This window comes from Molossus molossus, unplaced genomic scaffold (genome assembly GCF_014108415.1).
Source record: "Molossus molossus isolate mMolMol1 unplaced genomic scaffold, mMolMol1.p scaffold_m16_p_1, whole genome shotgun sequence".
Taxonomy (NCBI): Eukaryota; Metazoa; Chordata; class Mammalia; order Chiroptera; family Molossidae; genus Molossus; species Molossus molossus.
Genome location: NW_023425344.1, coordinates 7954196 through 7973646, shown reverse-complemented (window position 1 = coordinate 7973646; position 19451 = coordinate 7954196). Strand labels below are relative to the sequence as shown.

Genomic DNA, 19451 nt, shown 5'->3' with positions numbered 1-19451 from the left:
CCATGGAAGGCCAATTTCCTGGAATTGCATTTACTCCTTAGCATACAAAACCTGTAAAGTAGGGAAGCAGCCATTTATCCTGTTCTTTTACGGGAACTAAACTCAGTCTGGCCCTGTGAGACCAGGCACTTAGAGCTCTTGTACCAACGTGAGGCACTGTTTTCAGAGGCGGGGCTTGGTGAGGGGTCGGTGTGCGTCAGGGAGGGGCGCCGGGGACTGAGGGTAGTGCTGGGACACTGCCTGGGGACGAGGGGGAGCAGCTGTTTCTGGGTACGTGAGTCAGTGCTCCTCCAGGCACCTAAGTAAATTTTCTTGTAGCTGTGTTTATTTTTAATGAACTGTTCTCTTATTTAAATTCTATGAATGAAGGTTAATGTTACTGCTAGCATTTTAACGCTTCCTTAAAGAGACGGTTCAGTTGTGTTTAACTACGGTATAGGGATGTGTTGGCCCCATAAATACGATTTCAAACTGTTTTCCATATATGGGTGTTCCCAAAAAATGTATACAGGATGTCTGTAGATTCTATTACACTTTGAAAATGAAGTGTATTTAAAAAAACACTGGCTTTGTCATTACGCTTTTTTTGTCGGTACATTTTTGGGGACACCCTACACTTCAAGAAGCACTCAGCTGCCTGTTCATGGGACCTTCCACAGGTGCCATTTTTGGAGGACAGCAGCAGTCTGATATCAGCAGTCTCAGTGGTTCAGCTTCATAACTAACCTGCAGGTTCAGTACAAGGGAAATCGTGTTTTATCTATGTGTTCATTGGTATAGCAAAATCTAAAAATGCTGGATGGCTCAGAAAGAATCATCTTAACTGAACAGGATTTGGAAGGAAGACAAGGAAATAGCTTTAACCAGGACAGTGCCAACTGCTAGCACTTGGGCTTTGGCTTTGACCCTAGAGTGTGGCTTCTCTGCGATGAGGCAGCTCTCTGTGGCCGTGCCCCCACCAGAGTGAGCCCACTGAGAGCGTGGGGTCATTCGCACTCGCCTCCAGGTTTACCATTCGAGCTGACCACCGTGGGAGTGGGCTACAGTTGACGACGGGCCAGAATATAGGCAAACACAGACTGAAGCAGTGATTTGGGGTGCATGGCCTTCTTTTTATGCCTTTATACTTGTGCCTTAAATCAAAACATTTTTTTAAAGATTTTTTTATTGATTTTTGAAGAGAGGAAGGGAGAGGGAGAGAGGACACATCAATGTGAGAGCACAGCTGTGTCCTGCATGCCCCCCACTGGGGATCTGACCCCCAACCCGGACACGCGCCCTGACTGAGAATCAAACCAGCAACCTTTTGGTGCATGGATGACACCCAACCAACTAAGCCATACCGGCCAGGGCTCAAAACATTTTTAAGATTGCTTGTCCTTGTTTCTTTCCCACCTGCTACATTTCAAAGACACCTCTAAGATATAGCAGTGTTTGCAGGATTTGCATTTTTTTTATCTTAGAACTTTAAAAAGCAGGTTACCTACTTTGTGCAGGGTTGACTCATTTTTCTCTGTGGCCCACATAAGTAGCATGGTATCACAAGGCTGCAAGGTGCCTCAGGAAATGGAAATCAAATTCATTCTCCACTCCAGACAGAGCTGCACTCAAAAACTGCATTTGAATTTCAAGGATAGACTCCATGCATTCTGCAGAGAGAGCCTAAGGGCTAGAGGCTGGGAAGGACTAGTGCCCACCCACTCGTCTAACACTATCAAGGAACTTCTCAGGCTCTTTTTTCAGGAAGAAACAAGGTTTAAGTGTGTTTCTTAAAATTAATTCACATCCTCTAATTTTGCTCACACACCCTTGTGACTTTCAGCGCACTCAGGACTCAGTGGCCCTGTTTGCTCATCTGCTGCTTGTCTGTGATATTATTTTTCTTTATTGATTTTAGAGAGAGAGGAAAGGAGAGGGAGAGAGAGATAGAAACATCGATGAGAGAGAACATCGACTGGCCACCTCCTGCATTCCCCCCACTTGGGATGGGCCCGCAACCTGGGCATGTGCCCTGACCGGGAATCAAAAGCGACCTCTTGGTGCCTGGGTCGATGCTCAACCACTGAGCCACCCCAGCCGGGCTGTGATGTTTTTTTAAGTTTTCTTCTCTTCTAAGGAAATCAAGACTCAGCTCAAATGTCTTCTCCTGTGTGAGGCGTCCCCAGTTATCTCAGATCTATCTGATGATTCCATGCCCACCCTTTCCCTGCCATGTGTGTATCCTGGCACCTGTCCTCCTGCATCGCACATGCCTGCGTCTGTCTCTTCACTGGAACAGGGACCAGGGCTGGTTGGCAGCAGTCAGTGGGCAGCATGGTGCCCGTTAGTGCAGAAGACGCTCATAACATACTTGTTGAATGAATAAATCATCCAGTTTTTCATAGCAAGAAGATAATAAAAGAAAGCCAGAAATCTTTTTTATTTTTGTTCTAAAATGGGTTGTTTTTTTTAAAAAAGTTTGATAAAATTACACTTTGTGCGTATTCTTCAGTTTTCCTGGAGGCCTAAAACTTATAAAAGGCTTACATTTTTCTGTTTAAAGATAAAGCTGCAGAGTCCGTTGATTTATTTTATACTCAGAACGCAGCTTTAGTAATTATTTATTCCTCTATTCCATGGGCAGGATTAGAGTACGATAAGCATCATCTGTAAGCCTGGGCTCTCGATAGTGGGCTGTGTCTAGTTCTCCGAGTGTTGTCTTTGGTTTTGGTTTGGTCTGCTATAGTAGTTCTGGTGACGCAGCGGTGACAGATGCCACTGTTGTGGGAAACGTATCATCACCTGTTCTTTCTCTACCCAGATGAATGGATTGGGGAAATTTAAGGTTGGAGAGAGACAGTCTTACCTAACAGTAATTAATGCAATTATTATGACATCTATATATATTCTTTTTTTAACCACTCTAAATTATCCTGTGTTTCAGATCAGGAATGTTGGAGTCTGGTATCGACCGAATTATTTCTCAGGTTGTGGATCCAAAGATCAACCACACGTTCAGACCTCAGGTGGAGAAAGCTGTGCATGAGTTTTTGGCCACGCTGAATCACCGGGAGGAAGCAGGGGGCAGCGCCGCGCCCGAGGAGGAGAGGCCGGACTCCGCCGTCGGCACACAAGGTGCCTTGCGTTTCCTCTTGGACTGAGTGTCGGGTCAGGGATATTTGGGCTTTAAACCATTTCTCTACTCGGCCACACTAGTGAAATTGTGTTATTTCCAGTATCACCCAAAGTCCTCACCTGGCATAGCATTTTTTTACCTTAATACAAAATAATAGGCATTTTAATGACACATTGGTGTGTGTATGTTTCAACAGAGAATAATTTAAATAGAGAAGACGTAGTTTTTCCGAGACGAGACTGTTGTCTGGTTTGCGTGGTACCTTTCTGACCTGCTGTGGCAGAGAAGTCGTGTGCTTGGCACCCGCACAGTGCCTGGGAGTCTGAAGGCGTGTGGCTCTACACGGCACACGCATCACGTGTAGGTGACAGTGGTGTGTGGCCTTGATTCAGTCGGGCATGACCTTCTTCGTAAATTTACCCTGAAACTTGTGTCTCCCTCAAGGTGCCCCTGCTGCTGGGCCCAGTGCCAGTGTGGCCAACGATGCCATGTCCATCTTGGAAACCATCACTTCTCTTAACCAAGGAGCTACCGCCGCCAGGGCTTCCACAGAGGCGTCGAACGCCAAGACCAGCGAGCGAGGGTGCAGAAAGCTCCCGGCCCAGCCGAGTGCTGACGCGAGCGCTGAGAAGGACAGGCCCTCAGACGACACCACCGAGAAAGACAAGGCTGTGCCGGACTCCGGGGGCGGCGGACAGGAAGCGGCCCCCAGGTCTGAGGAATGGACAGAGCTCCCTTGTCCGGTTGAAGAAGTTAAAAATCACACAAAAGAGAGTGGTAGTTCAGTTCTGCTCGGTAAAGATGCTCCACAGAAAAGCAGCGACCAAAAAAATAAATCAGCAGACAAAGGGGAAAAGAAACCAGACAGCAACGAAAAAGGAGAAAGAAAGAAGGAAAAGAAGGAAAAGACTGAAAAGAAATTTGATCACTCAAAACGGAGTGAAGATATACAAAAGGTCAAAGATGAAAAACAAGCAAAGGATAAAGAAACAGAGTGTACAAAAGTTCCTTCAGAAAAGAACAGTAATAAAGCTAAAGCCATGGAAGGGACAAAAGAAGGTACAAACTTGCAAAAATCTACAGCCGTTTAAAGCACGCAGAGTGTCCACTAGGGGATAGCAGATTTGTCTTCAAAGTTTAATAAGTTTGATTATTATTTTTTTTTAAACCATATCTTTTATTTTTAGAGGGAGTGAGGTAGGGAGACACCAATAAGAGAAACATCAATCGGCTGTCTCCTGCACGCCCCCTGCTGGGGATCGAGCCCATAACTCGGGCATGTACCCTGCCCAGGAACGGAACCGGCAACCTCCCGGTGCATGGCATAACACTCAACCAGCTGAGCCATACTGGCCAGGGAAATAAAGCCTCCGATTCTTATCTTTCAAAAACCTGGGTACATATATCCCCTTTGCTAAAAAAAGAGCTATAAACATTCTTTTCTGTACTAGCATTCAAATTAACAAGGTAAATGAACAGAGAGTCTTTAAACCTTGTAATTTAACTCATAATTTATTGTCATACATTATTTCAAGCAATTTAGTTTGTAGTGTATATCCTAATCTTTAAAATATTACATAATAGATATATTAGTTACAAGTTGAAGTTCTTTGAAACGTATTTAAGGCAAAAAAATTTTTGATTTAGGAATTGGGTGCTGAGTATGTTTCTATAATGAGATGATTTATGTTCTGTGTTTTATTGTCTCCCTAAAGATAACTCTGTGATAGAATCTGATGTGGATGGACTTACAGACATTACAGTTAGCTCTGTTCATACCAGTGACCTCTCATCTTTTGAAGAAGACACTGAGGAGGAGGTTGTAATGTCTGATAGCATGGAAGAAGGAGAGATTACGTCAGATGGTAAAGCATTTTACTTAATAATGCCTCTGTGAAGCTTCTCGCCGAGCATTGTTTGTGTATTCAGATGGCTATATCGTGAAAGACAGTGTGGTATAGTGGCCAGAGCATGGGGCTTTGTAGTTGGAAGATTGGTTTCTGAGTCCCAGCTTCGAGGTTTTCTATCTGAGCAAGCTTGGTAAGTTACTAAACTTCAACAAGCCTTGGTTCTCCACCTCTTATCTCCATTCCCTAGGATTGTTACACGATTGAGATGAGATCATGTATGTGAAGACGCTGTGTGCGTGTGTGTGTGTGTGTGACATCTGAGGGAGTACTACTGTCCGCAAGATTCCCCTCACGTCTGGCATCATTTGCGAGTTCGGAGTTTCCGGGACCGCCCCTAGGTTTGATAATTTGTTAAAAGGGCTCCAGTACTCACTGAAATCTGTTGAACTGATGGTTGCAGTTTATTACAGCGAAGGGACACCGATTAAGAATCAGCCAAGGGAAGAGACTCACAGGCCAGAGTCCAGGAAAGTCCCAGACTTGCGGGAGAGCTCTGGACAGCACACCTTTCCCAGCTTGTGTCTGACAGCATGCACGGGTGATGGTCAGCCGGGAAGCACACCCAAGTCTTGCTGTCCTGGTTTTGATTGGGGCTCCATCACAGAGTCACATTTGACCACCCACATGTCTGGTCTCTCTCTAGCCCCTCTCAAAGTCAGGCTGGTACTCCATGACCCAAAGGCCCCACCCTAAATCACAGTCATAGATGGTTTGGCCTGACTCGAGACCCCTAGGTGAACAGAAGCCCTCCTGTCATGCCTGGTCTTCCAGAGGCTTTGAGATGACTGCCCAGAAGCCAAGGGCAAAGCCTGGACCTCTGTTTACTATCCAGGTGGTTTTTCAGTTCACCCTTATTAAGTACTTAGTGTGTTCTGGGCCCTGTGCTAAGTGATTGCTCTGTTCTGTGTAATAATTCCTGTAGCCCTCACAACCTGGGAAGGAGGTCCAGGTGAAGAAACAGTCACCGAGGGGAGATGTCCAGGGTCATGCAGCTAGTGAGCCCCGTGCCTGAGTCTGACCTGAGTCTGGGCTTCCGTCCAGCGCCGTACACTGCTTTGTACACGATTTAATTCTGTGTCTGGCTTTTCTAAAAGTCAAAAATAGTGAATATTATTTGCAACTGCCTGTACATAGCAACTTGTGAATTTGATCCTGGCCTTTGGATAGAAGACCTGGAGAGGAAAAAGTAGAAGCTTTTAGTAGTACAGATCTATTTTTAGCTTAACTAAAATTGTAATTCTAGATGCCTTTTCAGGTCTTTTCAAGCTTTTGCTGGACAGAGCTAGATTTCATATTTTTGGAATTCAAAAGGTAAACACACAGCTATTCTGAGAGCACCAAGTGGCAGGAAAGGAAAACCTCGTTTCAGAGTCTCCTTCTGGCTGTGTCACAGAAGCCTGTCAGCCTCCGAGGTGCAGGGCTTCGGTGCCTGCTTGGTGTGGACCACCACTGACTGCCGCGTCCTCCAGAGGCGGGCGACACAGGCAGTCGCTGATCCCAGGCTGCTCCAGGGTGCGGCCCGAGTGCCTTTGCGAGGTGGCGAAGCGGTCCTGATGCGGCGAGTCCGCAGAGTCCGCCTTTGTCCCGAAGACATCGATACCCACGAGCTTTCCTTTTTCCTGACCGTCTTCCTGTGTGTGTAAGAAGCTGCTTGTTAAGGAATAAGTTAGGGTATGGATTCCAGCCTTTAAAAAGTTCTAAATTTCTGAATTTTCACATGCTGATATTTCCCCTGTTGGATCTACAAATACACTTGAGCTACATTGGTAGCTGCTTTGCTGCTTGGTTGGATCAAGCGTAATGTTGATTCTGTTGCTGATAAACAGGGCTATGCCTCTTTCTGTTGACTTTTTTCCAGATGAAGAGAAGAACAAACAGAATAAAACAAAAACTCAAACCTGTGACCCCAGTGAAGGAAGAGCTAAAAGTGTGCGGCATGCTTACATTCACAAGCCGTACCTTTACTCAAAGTACTACAGTGACTCTGACGACGAACTCACTGTTGAACAGCGGCGACAGTCGATTGTAAGTCAGATTTGATCTGTCACTACTTTCACATGCTAAGTCAGGGTGACACCCTTGACTAATCTGAGCACAGGACGCTGGCAAGCATCCAAAACAGCAACATACAGGTTCTGGCTTCAGGGACCTCGTTATTGAACTACTCAGAATAGACAAACACATGACAGGCGTCCATGTCCTTGCGCTTAATAGTGAAAAACTGGTGGCGGCCTGGAGGCTTCCCGGTGTGGAAAGGCTGGATGGTGCACAGCTGTGGACATCGTACTGCAAGGGAAGCGCAGTCCGCATGTTTCCTGGATGTCAACATGCTGCTAGTTATAAGTCGTGTCATTGAATTAGCAACAGCTTAAGAAAAGAACCACTACCTTGTGGCAAATGTGCATCAGTTTTAAGGTGACTTAAAATTTCAGAAACATTAAAATACGAAAAATTACACATCTTAGAATGAGGAAATATTGTTACATAGAAGGATGATTTGAAGGCTGTACACTCAATGCTACTAGTGGCTTAACTCTTGACAAGTTTGTTTGATCAGCGGTTCCAGCCGTGGCGCTTTGAGACAGTGCGTTCTGGCCAGGACAGGGCGGTGGGAGTAGCACAGCGACTGGATGCTCTCTGGCTTTACGATTCAGCAGCAGAAAGTTCCATGTCCAAAACCTGGGTCCGGAGAGTAGAGCCAACAAGTCGCATTTGCTGGGGGACTAGCCTGTCACTTGTCTGCATTTTAACTGCCTCCTTTAGTGGCCATCCAGAAATCATGGGGACCTGCTGAGCCCACTGCTGCTGAGGCACCCCCACAGTGTCCTTGTAACTGGGGCGGCCAGTGTATCACACCACCACGTCTCAGTGGTGCCTCTCCCTTCCCTAAACATGACGTTCTGAAAGAGTGAAGGCAGATTGCACACCTGTCTCCTTTGGGGGCTTGCAAATCGCGCGGCATGTGTGCGTTTCCGCAGAGCCCGTTAGTTCGTAAGAACATTTGAAGGGAAAACGTTGTTTTTTCATGGTGTTGTGTTTTTGCCTGATAATCAGAGTAATTGTGAGTATTTTGTGGTTTTAGGCTAAAGAAAAAGAAGAGAGACTTTTAAGAAGGCAAATTAATAGAGAAAAACTTGAAGAAAAACGAAAACAGAAAGCAGAAAAGACAAAGTCTTCGAAAGCTAAAAGTCAAGGTACAGGAGATGTTAACTTTAATATTTTAAACGCTCTTATGTACTGTATTAGTTTCTAGAAACTTGTATTACTTATGAGATATGATTATAAAATAAAGTGATCTGAATTATCTCAGTAGAGTGTTATATTTTCAGATGTGGAAGATTTTCTTACTTTTTAGTCTGATGTGTTTAGTAACTCTTTAAAGTTATATTGCTGTATCTAAATTAAACATTCTATCAGGTCCCAGCTTACATGACTCACATGTGAGCAGTTTATTCTGTGGGGTGAAGTATCGCTGCAGAATGGATTGTTAACAAGTGAGATCAAGTTGTGCTGGCAGAGTTCATCTGTGCTTTGTGTTAACTAAGATACTTGTCTGCAGTATTTCACTGAAAAAACGGAACTTCCTCTGGACACTGATCCTGTGTCATACAGAAATACACACATATCCAGGGGGGAGCAAAAGTAGGTTTACAGTCGTGAGTACACGGAACAGTTTATTCTTGTGCTATTATTGATTATTGTGTTATTTATTCGTATTGTTATTCCTCACCTACTTTTGCCCACCCCTGAATAAGCCTTTGAAATAAAAGACAAGTCTTCTCCATCTAAAATATTTGTGTTCTAGCACAAGTTTATGTTAAAGCCAGTTGCGAAATAATCAAAATGATTATTTCTCCATTTAGAACTGTTGTGAAATCGTTTATTGATTCTTCCCTTCCTAGGCAAAAACAGTATGGAACTGGAAGAATCATCAACAAAGAATTTGGAACCGAAAGCCCCCAGAATTAAAGAAGTCCTTAAAGAGCGGAAAGTTTTAGAGAAAAAAGTAGCCTTAAGCAAAAAAAGAAAAAAAGACTCGAGGTGCGTATTTCACTTGGCACTGTCCATTGTCGCATGCTCCCAGCCTGCTTCAGGGCCAGCCATCGAAGGTGGCAGTGGAGAGCCAGGCCTGAGCATGTGTTGTCGCGTGCGTGGTAGAGACCTCAGAACTTGGTTTTCAGTATCAGTTCATTGGACTAATATCTACAATATGTTCATTTTAATACTTAATTTCTGGGGGAGGAGGGTCCCAGACCTTTTTGACAATCTGATGGAAGCTTTCAACTTTCTCCCCAGAAAAATACACATGAATAAACAAATAGTTGTCCCTGGAGTTTCAGAGAGATTATGGACCCTCTAGATGGATTCAGGAAGTAAGCACTTCCAGTGATTGTGTTTATTTTGCCCTCTTCTCAGGCAGTATCCCGTGCTGCTCCCCTAAACCACATCCGGCAGAAAATTCTTTTCATATTGCATTACTGTAGTCAATTCCATAATAATTAGAAAGCCAAAGAGAGAGTGACTCTGAAGTCATGTGAGCCATAGGCTGCAATTTGCATACCATTGAGATGCAATTATGTAAATGTATGACTTCAAGACACCTAAATCAATAATTTGCCAAAATCTGTGAGAGAAATCAACTATCAATGTTCTCATTCCTCATTCCTACTGATCTGAATTAATAAGACTACCCTGTTTACTTGAAAAACAGCAAGACCTTCAAAATGTAATTATAGCCCATAAAATACTCCATTTCAAGCAACGGTTCAGGAATTTTTGTTTTCATTATACTTTCCTGTAGCACCAAGAGTAGTCTATGTCATATTTGGGATTGTGTTCCCTGTTGACTAAGACTAGGATTTCAAGGGAAAACATAACCAGTCTCTATGGATCAAGTGTTTATACAAAAGGGAAGCCAGGCTTGTCTTTTCCTTTAACTTTCCTGAAGATTTCTTACCTTTCATTCACAGTTCATGTTTGACTTTTCCCCCACGTAGGAATGTTGACGAGAATTCTAAAAAGAAACAGCAAGCTGAAGAGGATTCCAAAGAAACCCCCAAAACAAGTGAGGTAAGTCTTAGGTAATAAATCCATTTTAAAGGCTCTTGGTGTAGATATAGGCCATTTGGTCCTTTGGGATAACCCTGAGAAATGCAATTTGATCTTTACCAAGTTAAAGAAAAAATCCCTCACATTCTATTATGGTCTGAACTTCTCATTTTGGCAACTTGTTTCATGTGATCATTTATCAAAATAGTAGCTACTTTTCTGCTCCCCCTCCCCCATCCACCCTAGTTCTTACACCGGCAATAACAACATTGCCAATGACAGTAAAGTAGAAGAAAAGGAGGAGACTAAGTGCCTCCGCCCATAACAGGTCACCTCTTCCATTCTCTTTCGTTACGTACATGATGTTGTGGTGTGGATACATTCTTGCAAAATGTCTTTAACATCCAATCTTACTTATTTCATGTTACCTTATAAACTTCCTAAGTATTGTGTTTAATGATTGCATGATGTGTATTGACTATAATATAAGCATTTCCTTATAGTTGAGCACTTAGATTGTTTCCAAGATTTGATCATTTTAAATAGTAAAATAAGGGCAATGAATACATTTCTTTCTCTTTTGGATTACTTTTTTGAGATAAACTTTTTGTTTTCATTGGTTTTTAAATCTTATTTATAATGCCAATTTTTTTTTCTATAGCTGAATTGTCTTAACACTTCCAAGGGGGAAACTAATAATTTAGTGATTATTTATTCATAGCCAGTAAATATTTTTTACTTCTTTATTCAAAAATTAGAAACATATTTAAGTATATCCTGATACTTTATTGTCATTTTTAAAAATATTTAACTTTATTTGTTGATACATTTCTTTTTTTTTTTGTTTTTGTTTTTGTTTTTTTTTAATCCTCACCCGAGGACATTTTTCCATTTTTCACTCAGAGCGGGAAGGAGAGAGAGGAAGAGAGAGAAACATTGATGTGAAAGGGACACATCGAGTGGCCGCCACCCACACGACGCAACCAGGGCCTGGGACAAACTGCAACCGAGGTACATGCCCTTAGCGGGAACCGAATCCGGGTCTCTGTGGACCGCAGGCTGACGCTCTAACTGCTGAGCCAAACCGGCCAGGGCTGTTGATACATTTCTTTGACAAATGATCTCAGAATTTTATTCACATTAATTTGTTAGAACTTGCGGTAAAAATAGGTTGATGAAATCCCTTTTAGTTTTTTCTTTGAGGAATTTAATAGTAAAGTACTTTTAAAGATCTTGCCCTATCCTGGTCCTGTAGTAGAGGCACATCAGTCCTCGTGTTACATTGTAAGGAAATGCCATGGTAAGTTGACAGAGTCACCGAGGTCCTCCTGAAAACTTTCAGCCCATTGAATAAGAATAATTATTGTTAGTAGTCAGTGAGTCTTCATGAAAGTGTCTTTTGTCAGCAACCAGTTATTAACACTAATAACCTGTGCTGTGCAGCACTGTGGGGTAGAGGGGAATGGTTAGATGCTGTATCTCTGAGTATCTCCCCTATATGTATAAACATAACACGTACATTGTATGTGGTGTGGTTGCTGTTACTGTGAGTTACTGTGTGCATTTGAAACTTCCTAAGTAGAACATCCAACAAGCAGCCTAAATTCATGAGGTTTTCCTAAACACTTCTGGTGTTTAAATTAAAATATTGGAAAACTTTATTTCAGTATAAAATTTTAAATTGTCTTCATCCTGGTTTTGGACTGAAAAGAGCACTGACTTGTCATTTATAATTTTATATTTATTAATGACTACTGGGCATTTGTGGGCTGTAGCGATCGAGAGTTCAGAAGGACAGCTCTCTGAAGAAATTACTAGTCTCTGCGAAGATGCCTGCACGCATAGCCTGGGCATCAGTGTAGTGTGTCTCGCTGGGCTTCAGTGTCCTGGCGCAGCGAGTGAGGGTAAGGTCCCAGCCTCGGGCTGCTGGCAGACTGGGTAGGGTACAGGCACGTGACCGCACCCAGTGCAGGGAATGTGCCCAGGTGTTGAATTCGACTTTAATGGTTCTCATATTTTAACCTTCCTTTTCTTACAGCATTGTGAAAAGGAAAAGGTGTCTTCTTCCAAGGATTTGAAGCATGTCCATACGAAAAGTGAAGGAGGCAAACCTACCCGCAGACTCTCGGAGTGTTTGCATTCAGCTGATGAAAACAAAAGTGAATCCCGACTAGAAAGAGAACATAAAAGGCGGACGTCTGCCCCTGTCTTGGTGGAAGGGGCACAGGAACAGACTGACGCACGAGATGGGAAAAGGCCAGTGGAACGCTCAGAAATGGGTGCAGAAGAACCCCAGAAACAGAAAAACACACTCAAGACTGAAAAGCATCTAAAGAAAGATGATTCTGAAACACCGCATGTGAAAAACCTCCCTAAGAAAGAGATGAAGTCCTCTAAGGAGAAGCCCGAAAAAGAGAGAAGTCTGTCCGAAGACAAGTTGTCTACGAAGCACAAATACAAAGGGGACAGTGTGCATAAAACAGGCGACGAGACCGAGCTTCACTCCTCCGAGAAGGGCCTAAAAGTAGAGGAGAGTGTTCAAAAGCAAAGCCAACAAACCAAGCCTTCTTTGGATGATAAAGCTGAACGAAAAAGTAAACACAGGAATGAAAGGAAATTATCCATTTTAGGCAAAGATGGAAAGCCAGTTTCTGAATATATCATAAAATCAGATGAGAATGCTCGTAAAGAAAACAACAAAAAAGAGCGACACCTGTCGACCGATAAGACTAAAGTGGAGCACAGATCGAGGCGATCGGGTGACTCTAAAATTCAGAAAGATGCACTGGGTTCCAAGCAACACGGACTCACATTGCAGAGAAGAAGTGAAAGCTACTCGGAGGAGAGGTGTGACACGGACTCGGCTAGTGCAGATAGCAGTTCAAAGCCAGAAGAGGCCGTTCACAAGGAGAGGCGAAGAACAAAAAGCGTGTTAGACGAGAGACTTATGTTCAGGTCTAAATCAAAAAGTCAAGGCAAGCCGTTGAAAGTCCTTGAAATGGAATTGCAAGAAGGTATCACCAAACAGGCAACCACTTCGAAACCAGATAAGGAAAAGAACACAGAAGAAAATGACCCAGATAAACAACGGAAGTGTAAAGCCGAGGACAGATCTGAGGAAGCTGGTGTTGAGCCTGCATTAGAGAGTGCGGCTTCTGCAGCCCACAGTGCCCAGAAGGACTCCAGTCACAGAGCTAAGCTGCTCTTGGCCAAGGACAAACACAAGGTTGAGAAAGAGCCAGGGTCCTCCAGACTGGAGAGAAAGTTATCCGACGGGCACAAAAGCAGAAGCTTAAAGCACAGTAGTAAGGATGTGAAAAAGAAGGAAGAAAACAAGGCTGATGACAAGGACAGTAAAGAAGTTGACAGTAATCATGAGAAGGCCAGAGGGAATAGCTCAGGCGTGGAGAAGAAGTTAAGCCGGAGGTTGTGTGAAAATCGAAGAGGGAGCTCGTCCCAAGAAACAACCAGAGGAGAAGAGAGATCAGCCAGCGCCCTGGGCACTCCCGGTGCTGCCTCCCTCCAGAGACCAAAGAGAGGCGGCGGCGATGCCACCCTGATCCCTGAGCAGGAGCCCATGGAGACTGACGCAGAGCCTGCTGTTGACAGTGTCCCTGCAGTATCGAAACCCCCCGAGAGCAGCAGTCACGGCGCTCAGCAAGACATCAGCTCTGACAATGTGACGAAACAGAAAGCGTCGGCCGCAGTTCCGAAGGACGAGCTAAGAACTTCCACAGTAGATGCAAAAGCCGCTGCTCTGGCCTGTAAATCGGGTCGTGGGAACGGGGTCGCTAGTCATTCGGAAAAGCACGCCGACCATAAGAGCACTGTGACCAAGAAGGCGCACGTCCAGAGCGCTGCGCCCAGACCGCACCCCGGCGAGAGGGAGCCCCCCCAGCAGGGACCCCATGAAACGAGCGCAGGCTCCGAAGCCGGTCACAGGATGTTGCCTCGTGCCCAGTCAGAAAATGACAGGGCACAAAAGAACGCAAAGCACACAAGACCTGCTGAGGTGCGTGGTGTTCAAGGAGACGCTGTTCTCGAACATTCCACAAGTTCAGACCCCTCGCCGTCCTTCAGTTCCGTGGCTGCTGTACCTCAGAGACAGTCTCGTGACGTCGATGTAACTCCGAGAGCTGCCAGAAGAGCGGTTTCAGAAGGCGGCCCCTCCCAGGGGGACCACCCTGACCTCTCGCACCAAAACGTGACTCTCAGGGAGTCAGAAGTCCCGAGAACGAGTCACAGCCAAGAGGGCAGAGCGCTTGCCCCAGCAGACACACCAGCAAAAGCAAGCCTAGAGAGCAGAAGACACATTCCAGAAGCTTCCCAGGCCGCCGTGCTGCACAGTAAACAAGGGAAGGGCAGTGTGCCTCTGGGCAGCAAGTCCACCGACACGATTCTGGAGAATGAGAACGTTAACAAAGACGGCGGCTTGATGGTCACGGCCGGGAGAGAACGTGACTTCAGCACCGAGCCCCCCTCCAAGCCGGCAGGTAGAGCTGCAGACGGTGGCAGAAGGGACAGCCTCGCTGCCGACCGCGTCGTAAGCATGAGTGCCAGAAAAGATGCCAGAGCTGCTGAGCTTAGGCACAGTAGAGGCCCGGGCGAAGCAGAGCACCTGTCGGTCGATGTTGAAAGAAGGAAAGAACACAGTGAGGTCGACACCAGCGTGGGAGGTCCCGCTGCCGCCTCCGGGTCACACCAAAGGGCTCGGAAGACGGAGGATGTGGTGGCCGGCTCTGGCAGTGCAGAGAAGACTTCTCTCGCCACCAGCTCCGAAGGGGACAAAGACGTTACCTCGAACCCCGTGAAAGCTGGGGTTGCCACAACCACGTCTGCAGAGTCACGAGACGGGGAGGTGGTGCTGCCTTGCACGAGGATCGAGGCGGACGAAGGCCTGACCGGGCGCCCCGGGAACGGTCCCCTGCGCGCCGGGGTGGACGGCGGCCGGTGCACCGTGTTCGCCGCGGCAGAGGAAGGGGCTGTGGTCACAGAGGGCCTGGCGGGGAGCGAGACTGCGCTCACGAGCACCAAGGAGGGCGAGAGCGCGGACTGTGCTCTGGCGGGGTCCGAGGGGCCCGCCGCAGGCCCGGTGGCCGCTCAGGCAGCCGCAGTGGACGCCAAGGTCAACAGCGCTGCGGCGGAAGAGAAGGATGACGCTGTGACCAGCGCCGGCTCTGAAGGAAAGTGTGAAGGGTCTTCCAGGGGAGACTCGGCAAGAGTCGGGGGGACTGTTACTTTCACCGGGGAAGGCGAAAGCGACGGAGCTGTAACAAGTGCTGGGACAGAAATGCGAGAGGGATCCTTAAGCAGTGAAGAGGTCGACGGGTTCCAGAGAAATGTGATGAGGATGGGCCCCAAAAAAGAAACCGCGGGGACTGTGACATGCACAGGAGCCGCCAGGGGCAGTGAAAGCTGCCCGGTCACGGGAGCAGGGCCACAGGAGGCGCGTGTGGCCACAGGTGCCGCTGTGGCCCTGGTGGGCCGGGACACGCCTCCGGCAACGAGCGCCACCCAAGAGGGGGACGGGTCTGCGAACGACGGCGCGGAGGCGGAGGGGGAGAGCGCCGTCACCAGCACCGGGATCACGGAGGACGCCGAGGGGCCGGCCAGCTGCGCGGGGTCGGAGGAGAGCAGCGAGGGCTTTGCTCTGAGCTCTGGCTCAGAAGAGAACGGACAGAGTGCGATGGACAGCACAGCAGCCAAGGAGGCCACTGACGCCCCAGCGGTCGCTGCCGGTCCCTGTGACGACGAAGGCATTGTCACCAGCACGGGCGCCAAGGAGGAGGACGACGAGGGGGAGGGCGTGGTGACGAGCACCGGCAGGGGGAACGAAGTCGGGCGCTCCTCGGCCTGCACAGGGCTGGAAGAAGGGGAAGGGGCGCCCCTCTGTGAGAGTGCGGAAGAAGGGGACGGTCAGATCGGGACTGCCACGGGGCGTGGGGCGGCCGAGGCCGGAGCCACCGCCGGCAGCGCCCACGAAAGCAGCGTCGACAGCGTGAGTGGTGCAGACCAGGAGACGAAAGACACGGAGATCGGCTCCAGTGCCAAGGGGGTCGTGGAGAGCAGCGTGACCAGCGCGGCTGCGGGGAAGGGCAAGGGGGTTCCAGGGCTCGAAGGTCGTGAGGGTCCCATCACGACTGCAGCTTCAGGTCAAAGCGACAGTCAGCTCGCCAGGAAAGACAAAGTTGAAGACACCACTATTTCCACCGGCCTGGTGGGGGGCAGTTACGAGGGACTGGTGTCCGGTGCAGCCCCAGAGTATGAAGCTCGCCACACGTCACCGGGCGGGAAAGAAGACGAAGGTGTCATCACCTCTGTGGAGCACGAGGAGTGTGACGGCCTTGTGGCTGCCACAGCCAGTGACAACGTGACCGACCAGACTTGCTTCGCTGGCGGCCAGAGTCAAGGCGCGGGCTTGGTGATTTCCACCAGTACGACACACAATTACGTGGTGCAGCTGAGCACCAGCGTGGACGCGGAAGGCCACCCGAGTGCTCCGAGAGCCGAAGGCGATGTGGACGGCACCGGGGCGAACACGGAGGAATTCGAGGCCCCCATGCCCAGTGCCGTGTCAGGAGATGAGAGCCAGCTCAGTGCTGCGCGACACGAGGACAAAGACGAGTGTGCCATGATCTCCACCAGCTTAGGCGAAGACTTCGAGGTGCCCGTGTCCAGCGCAACCACCATCCTGTGTGCCGGCGGCCAGCAGCCAGTCGCCACCGTCGAAGGAGGAGCCCAAGGCCCCGTGCTGGTCGGCGCCGACGACTTCGAGGTGCCGATGCCCAGCGCGCCCACGGACGTCGAGAGGCCCCTCGCCTCCACCAGCAAGGAGGAGAAGGACGAATGCGCGCTCATCTCCACCAGCATAGCGGAAGAAGGCGAGGCCTCCGTGTCGGGGGCTGTCGCGGAAAGTGGCCACGAGCCGTCTGTCACGGTCGTGGAGGAAAAGGACGGCAGTGCCGTCATCTCGACGAGCTCCGTGGAAGACTGTGAGGGCCCGGTGTCCAGCGCTGTCCCTCTGGGGGACGTCCACCCCTCGGCCACACCAGCAGAGGAGGTCAGCGACACCACGGTGATTTCCACAAGTACCTCTGAAGGACGGGAAGCAGTCATGAGGGGTGCTGTCCCGCAGGACGAAGACCGGCCTGCTGTTGCAAGAGTGGAGGACTTGGGTGATGCTGCCCTCATCTCCACCAGCACGGCCGAGTGTGCGCTGGTTGTCACTGGCCCGGAGAGGCACGAAGACATTCAGCTGACTGCAAGCAACCCAGAAGGAAGAGGTGACCTGTCCGCTGCAAAGGGGAGCAAGTGTGAGGTTCCTATGCCCAGCCTCTTTGCTGAGAACAACTGTCAGTGTCCCGGGACCCTCCCAGGAGGGAAAGAAGTGAGCACCAGGGAAGGATGCGACAGGGCTCCCGTCAGCGAGCTCTCTGCAGAGGGAGGCCAGCTGGAAGAGAAGCCTGTACCCTCCATCTCCGTTCAGAGCCGGGATACCAGCCCTGAGGCGGGGACAGCAGGGCACAGCACCTCAGCCAGTCACTCAGCAGGGAGGGACTTGGAGAGCAGAGCCGGCTCATCTGTTCATCTGAGACCAGAGCAAACGCCTGGGCAGAAGGCTGAGGATCCTTCCATCAGCGCTCCCTCTTTGACAGCAGTCGATTCCGGTGCTAAAACAGCTGGTGACATGCCAAGTGTCAGAGACCCTGCGGCCCAGCAGCCCTCTCTTCCTCCCGCCCAGCGGGAGCCTGGGGGCCACTTGGAAACCACCCCTGATGGTATTCATGGCCACGGATCAGAAATTGCTCCTTCCTGTTCAGTCCTTCCGGCTGCCTGCAGTGTAGCTCTGCCAGCAGCCAAGTGTGAGCAGGACGTGACCATGAAGAGTGCCCACGATGGCAAGTGGGCCGTGCAGGTGTCAGCCGAGAAAGCAGGAGCTGGCGTGGGGACATCCCTCCGGAAGGAAGGAGACCTCGCGGCCACTGTTTCTTCTGAAGAAAGTTTGGGCGACACAGGTGAGAACCTCTGATTGCACTCTTCAGCAGGTTACGGAGATGGTTGTGTGTAGAGTGCATTGACAGCTACCTTCCAGAACACGGTTTTGGTTCCAGAAGATCACGGAGTAACTTATTAAGCTTGAAGGCTAAGCTTCTCCCAGTCAAACTTGTGTTCAAGATCTAAAAGCCTCAGACCCATTTCTGATGAGGAGGCAGAGGCCGGAGGCGGAGGATCGGGGAGTCATGTGCCATCGGCATGATGGCCACAGGTTAGGGAACCTCCCGACCTGCAGGTTTATGTCCTTCCAAATGAGTACCTTACAACAGCCCTGTGAAGTTAGTGTTTTTTTTTTATCACCTTCATTTTAGAAATAAGCAGATAGGGTCACAGAATTTAAGTAACTTTCATGATACTTGGGTGCCTTTTAAAAAATATTGCCTCTGAACCTCAGTTATCTGTTGTATAAAAGGGATAATCACAAAAACAAGCATCATTCACCTGTCGTAGGCTTATCGATTTGCAGTGTGGATCAGTTCAATCCAACTGGCTATTTTAATCAGGAACACATTTTTTCTAAACTGAGGTTTATTGTTCAGGTAAAATGAGTTAGTTTCTGGTTTAGAATTTGTTGACAGGAAATGAAATGTGTTCTCTCCTGACAGATTTCAGAGAGTGCTGGTCTTACTAGAAATGTTGATAACTTTCCAGGTGTAAGCTTTGAGTTGAGTCATTCTATATACCATCCTACTCCGGACACTTACACCAACTCCTACTGTGTAGGCTCTGGGGATGCAGAGGTAACAGTCAGGAGGGGAAGGCAGCTGTGCTGTAAGTAGGCAGCGACACTGGAACGGGACAGGTGCTGAGGGCCGGGTTAAGCACAGATGTGGGCTGGACACAAGAAGGTCAGGGACGTCGACTGCTTTCCCACCAGGGCTGTATAATTTGTAGGGTCCTCAGGTCAGACTCAAACAGACCTGAGTGTCCTCCCGTGCCGCCTCAGGAAGCTGAGACCAGTAGGTTAGTCCTGTTCACTGTAGGGACTTGATCAGGAGACATTAAGAAATATTCCAAGGGTTCAAATAAGTACCTTTAAAAATTTCCATTCAATTTAGCCTGAGGCAAATTGAATGCTCTGCAAATTTTATAACTTAATCACTGCTACAGTCTGTTACTCCTTCCTCCCCATCCCCCTTAGCAAAAATAGAAGGAGCAAGGAAAAGCCTGCAGCCTCTTGGAGAAGGAAGGGTTTTCCTTGGAGGTGGATGTGTGGGCAGGAGAGAGAAGTTGGAAGCCACAAGTCACAGAAGCATAGGGGAGAAAGAAAGAAATGCCCAAGACAGGCATAGGCGGGAGTCTCCACCAGAGAAAATTCCATT

At 48.3% G+C, this 19451-nt stretch overlaps 1 protein-coding gene across 2 annotated transcripts in view; it reads left to right on the top strand.

Annotated features, from left to right (window-relative positions):
- Positions 1 to 19451, top strand: part of BOD1L1 (biorientation of chromosomes in cell division 1 like 1) — a 52315-nt gene that overhangs the window by 7470 nt on the left and 25394 nt on the right. For both annotated transcript variants that reach the window (XR_004959305.1, XM_036259482.1), the window contains exons 3-10: positions 2924 to 3114; positions 3560 to 4174; positions 4831 to 4980; positions 6884 to 7050; positions 8108 to 8219; positions 8928 to 9066; positions 10023 to 10095; positions 12113 to 18089. Coding sequence is in view for 1 of the 2 variants with exons in the window: in XM_036259482.1 (XP_036115375.1) it covers positions 2924 to 3114; positions 3560 to 4174; positions 4831 to 4980; positions 6884 to 7050; positions 8108 to 8219; positions 8928 to 9066; positions 10023 to 10095; positions 12113 to 18089 (7424 nt within the window). In the remaining variant the exon portion in view is untranslated. The remainder of the gene's footprint in view (positions 1 to 2923; positions 3115 to 3559; positions 4175 to 4830; positions 4981 to 6883; positions 7051 to 8107; positions 8220 to 8927; positions 9067 to 10022; positions 10096 to 12112; positions 18090 to 19451) is intronic.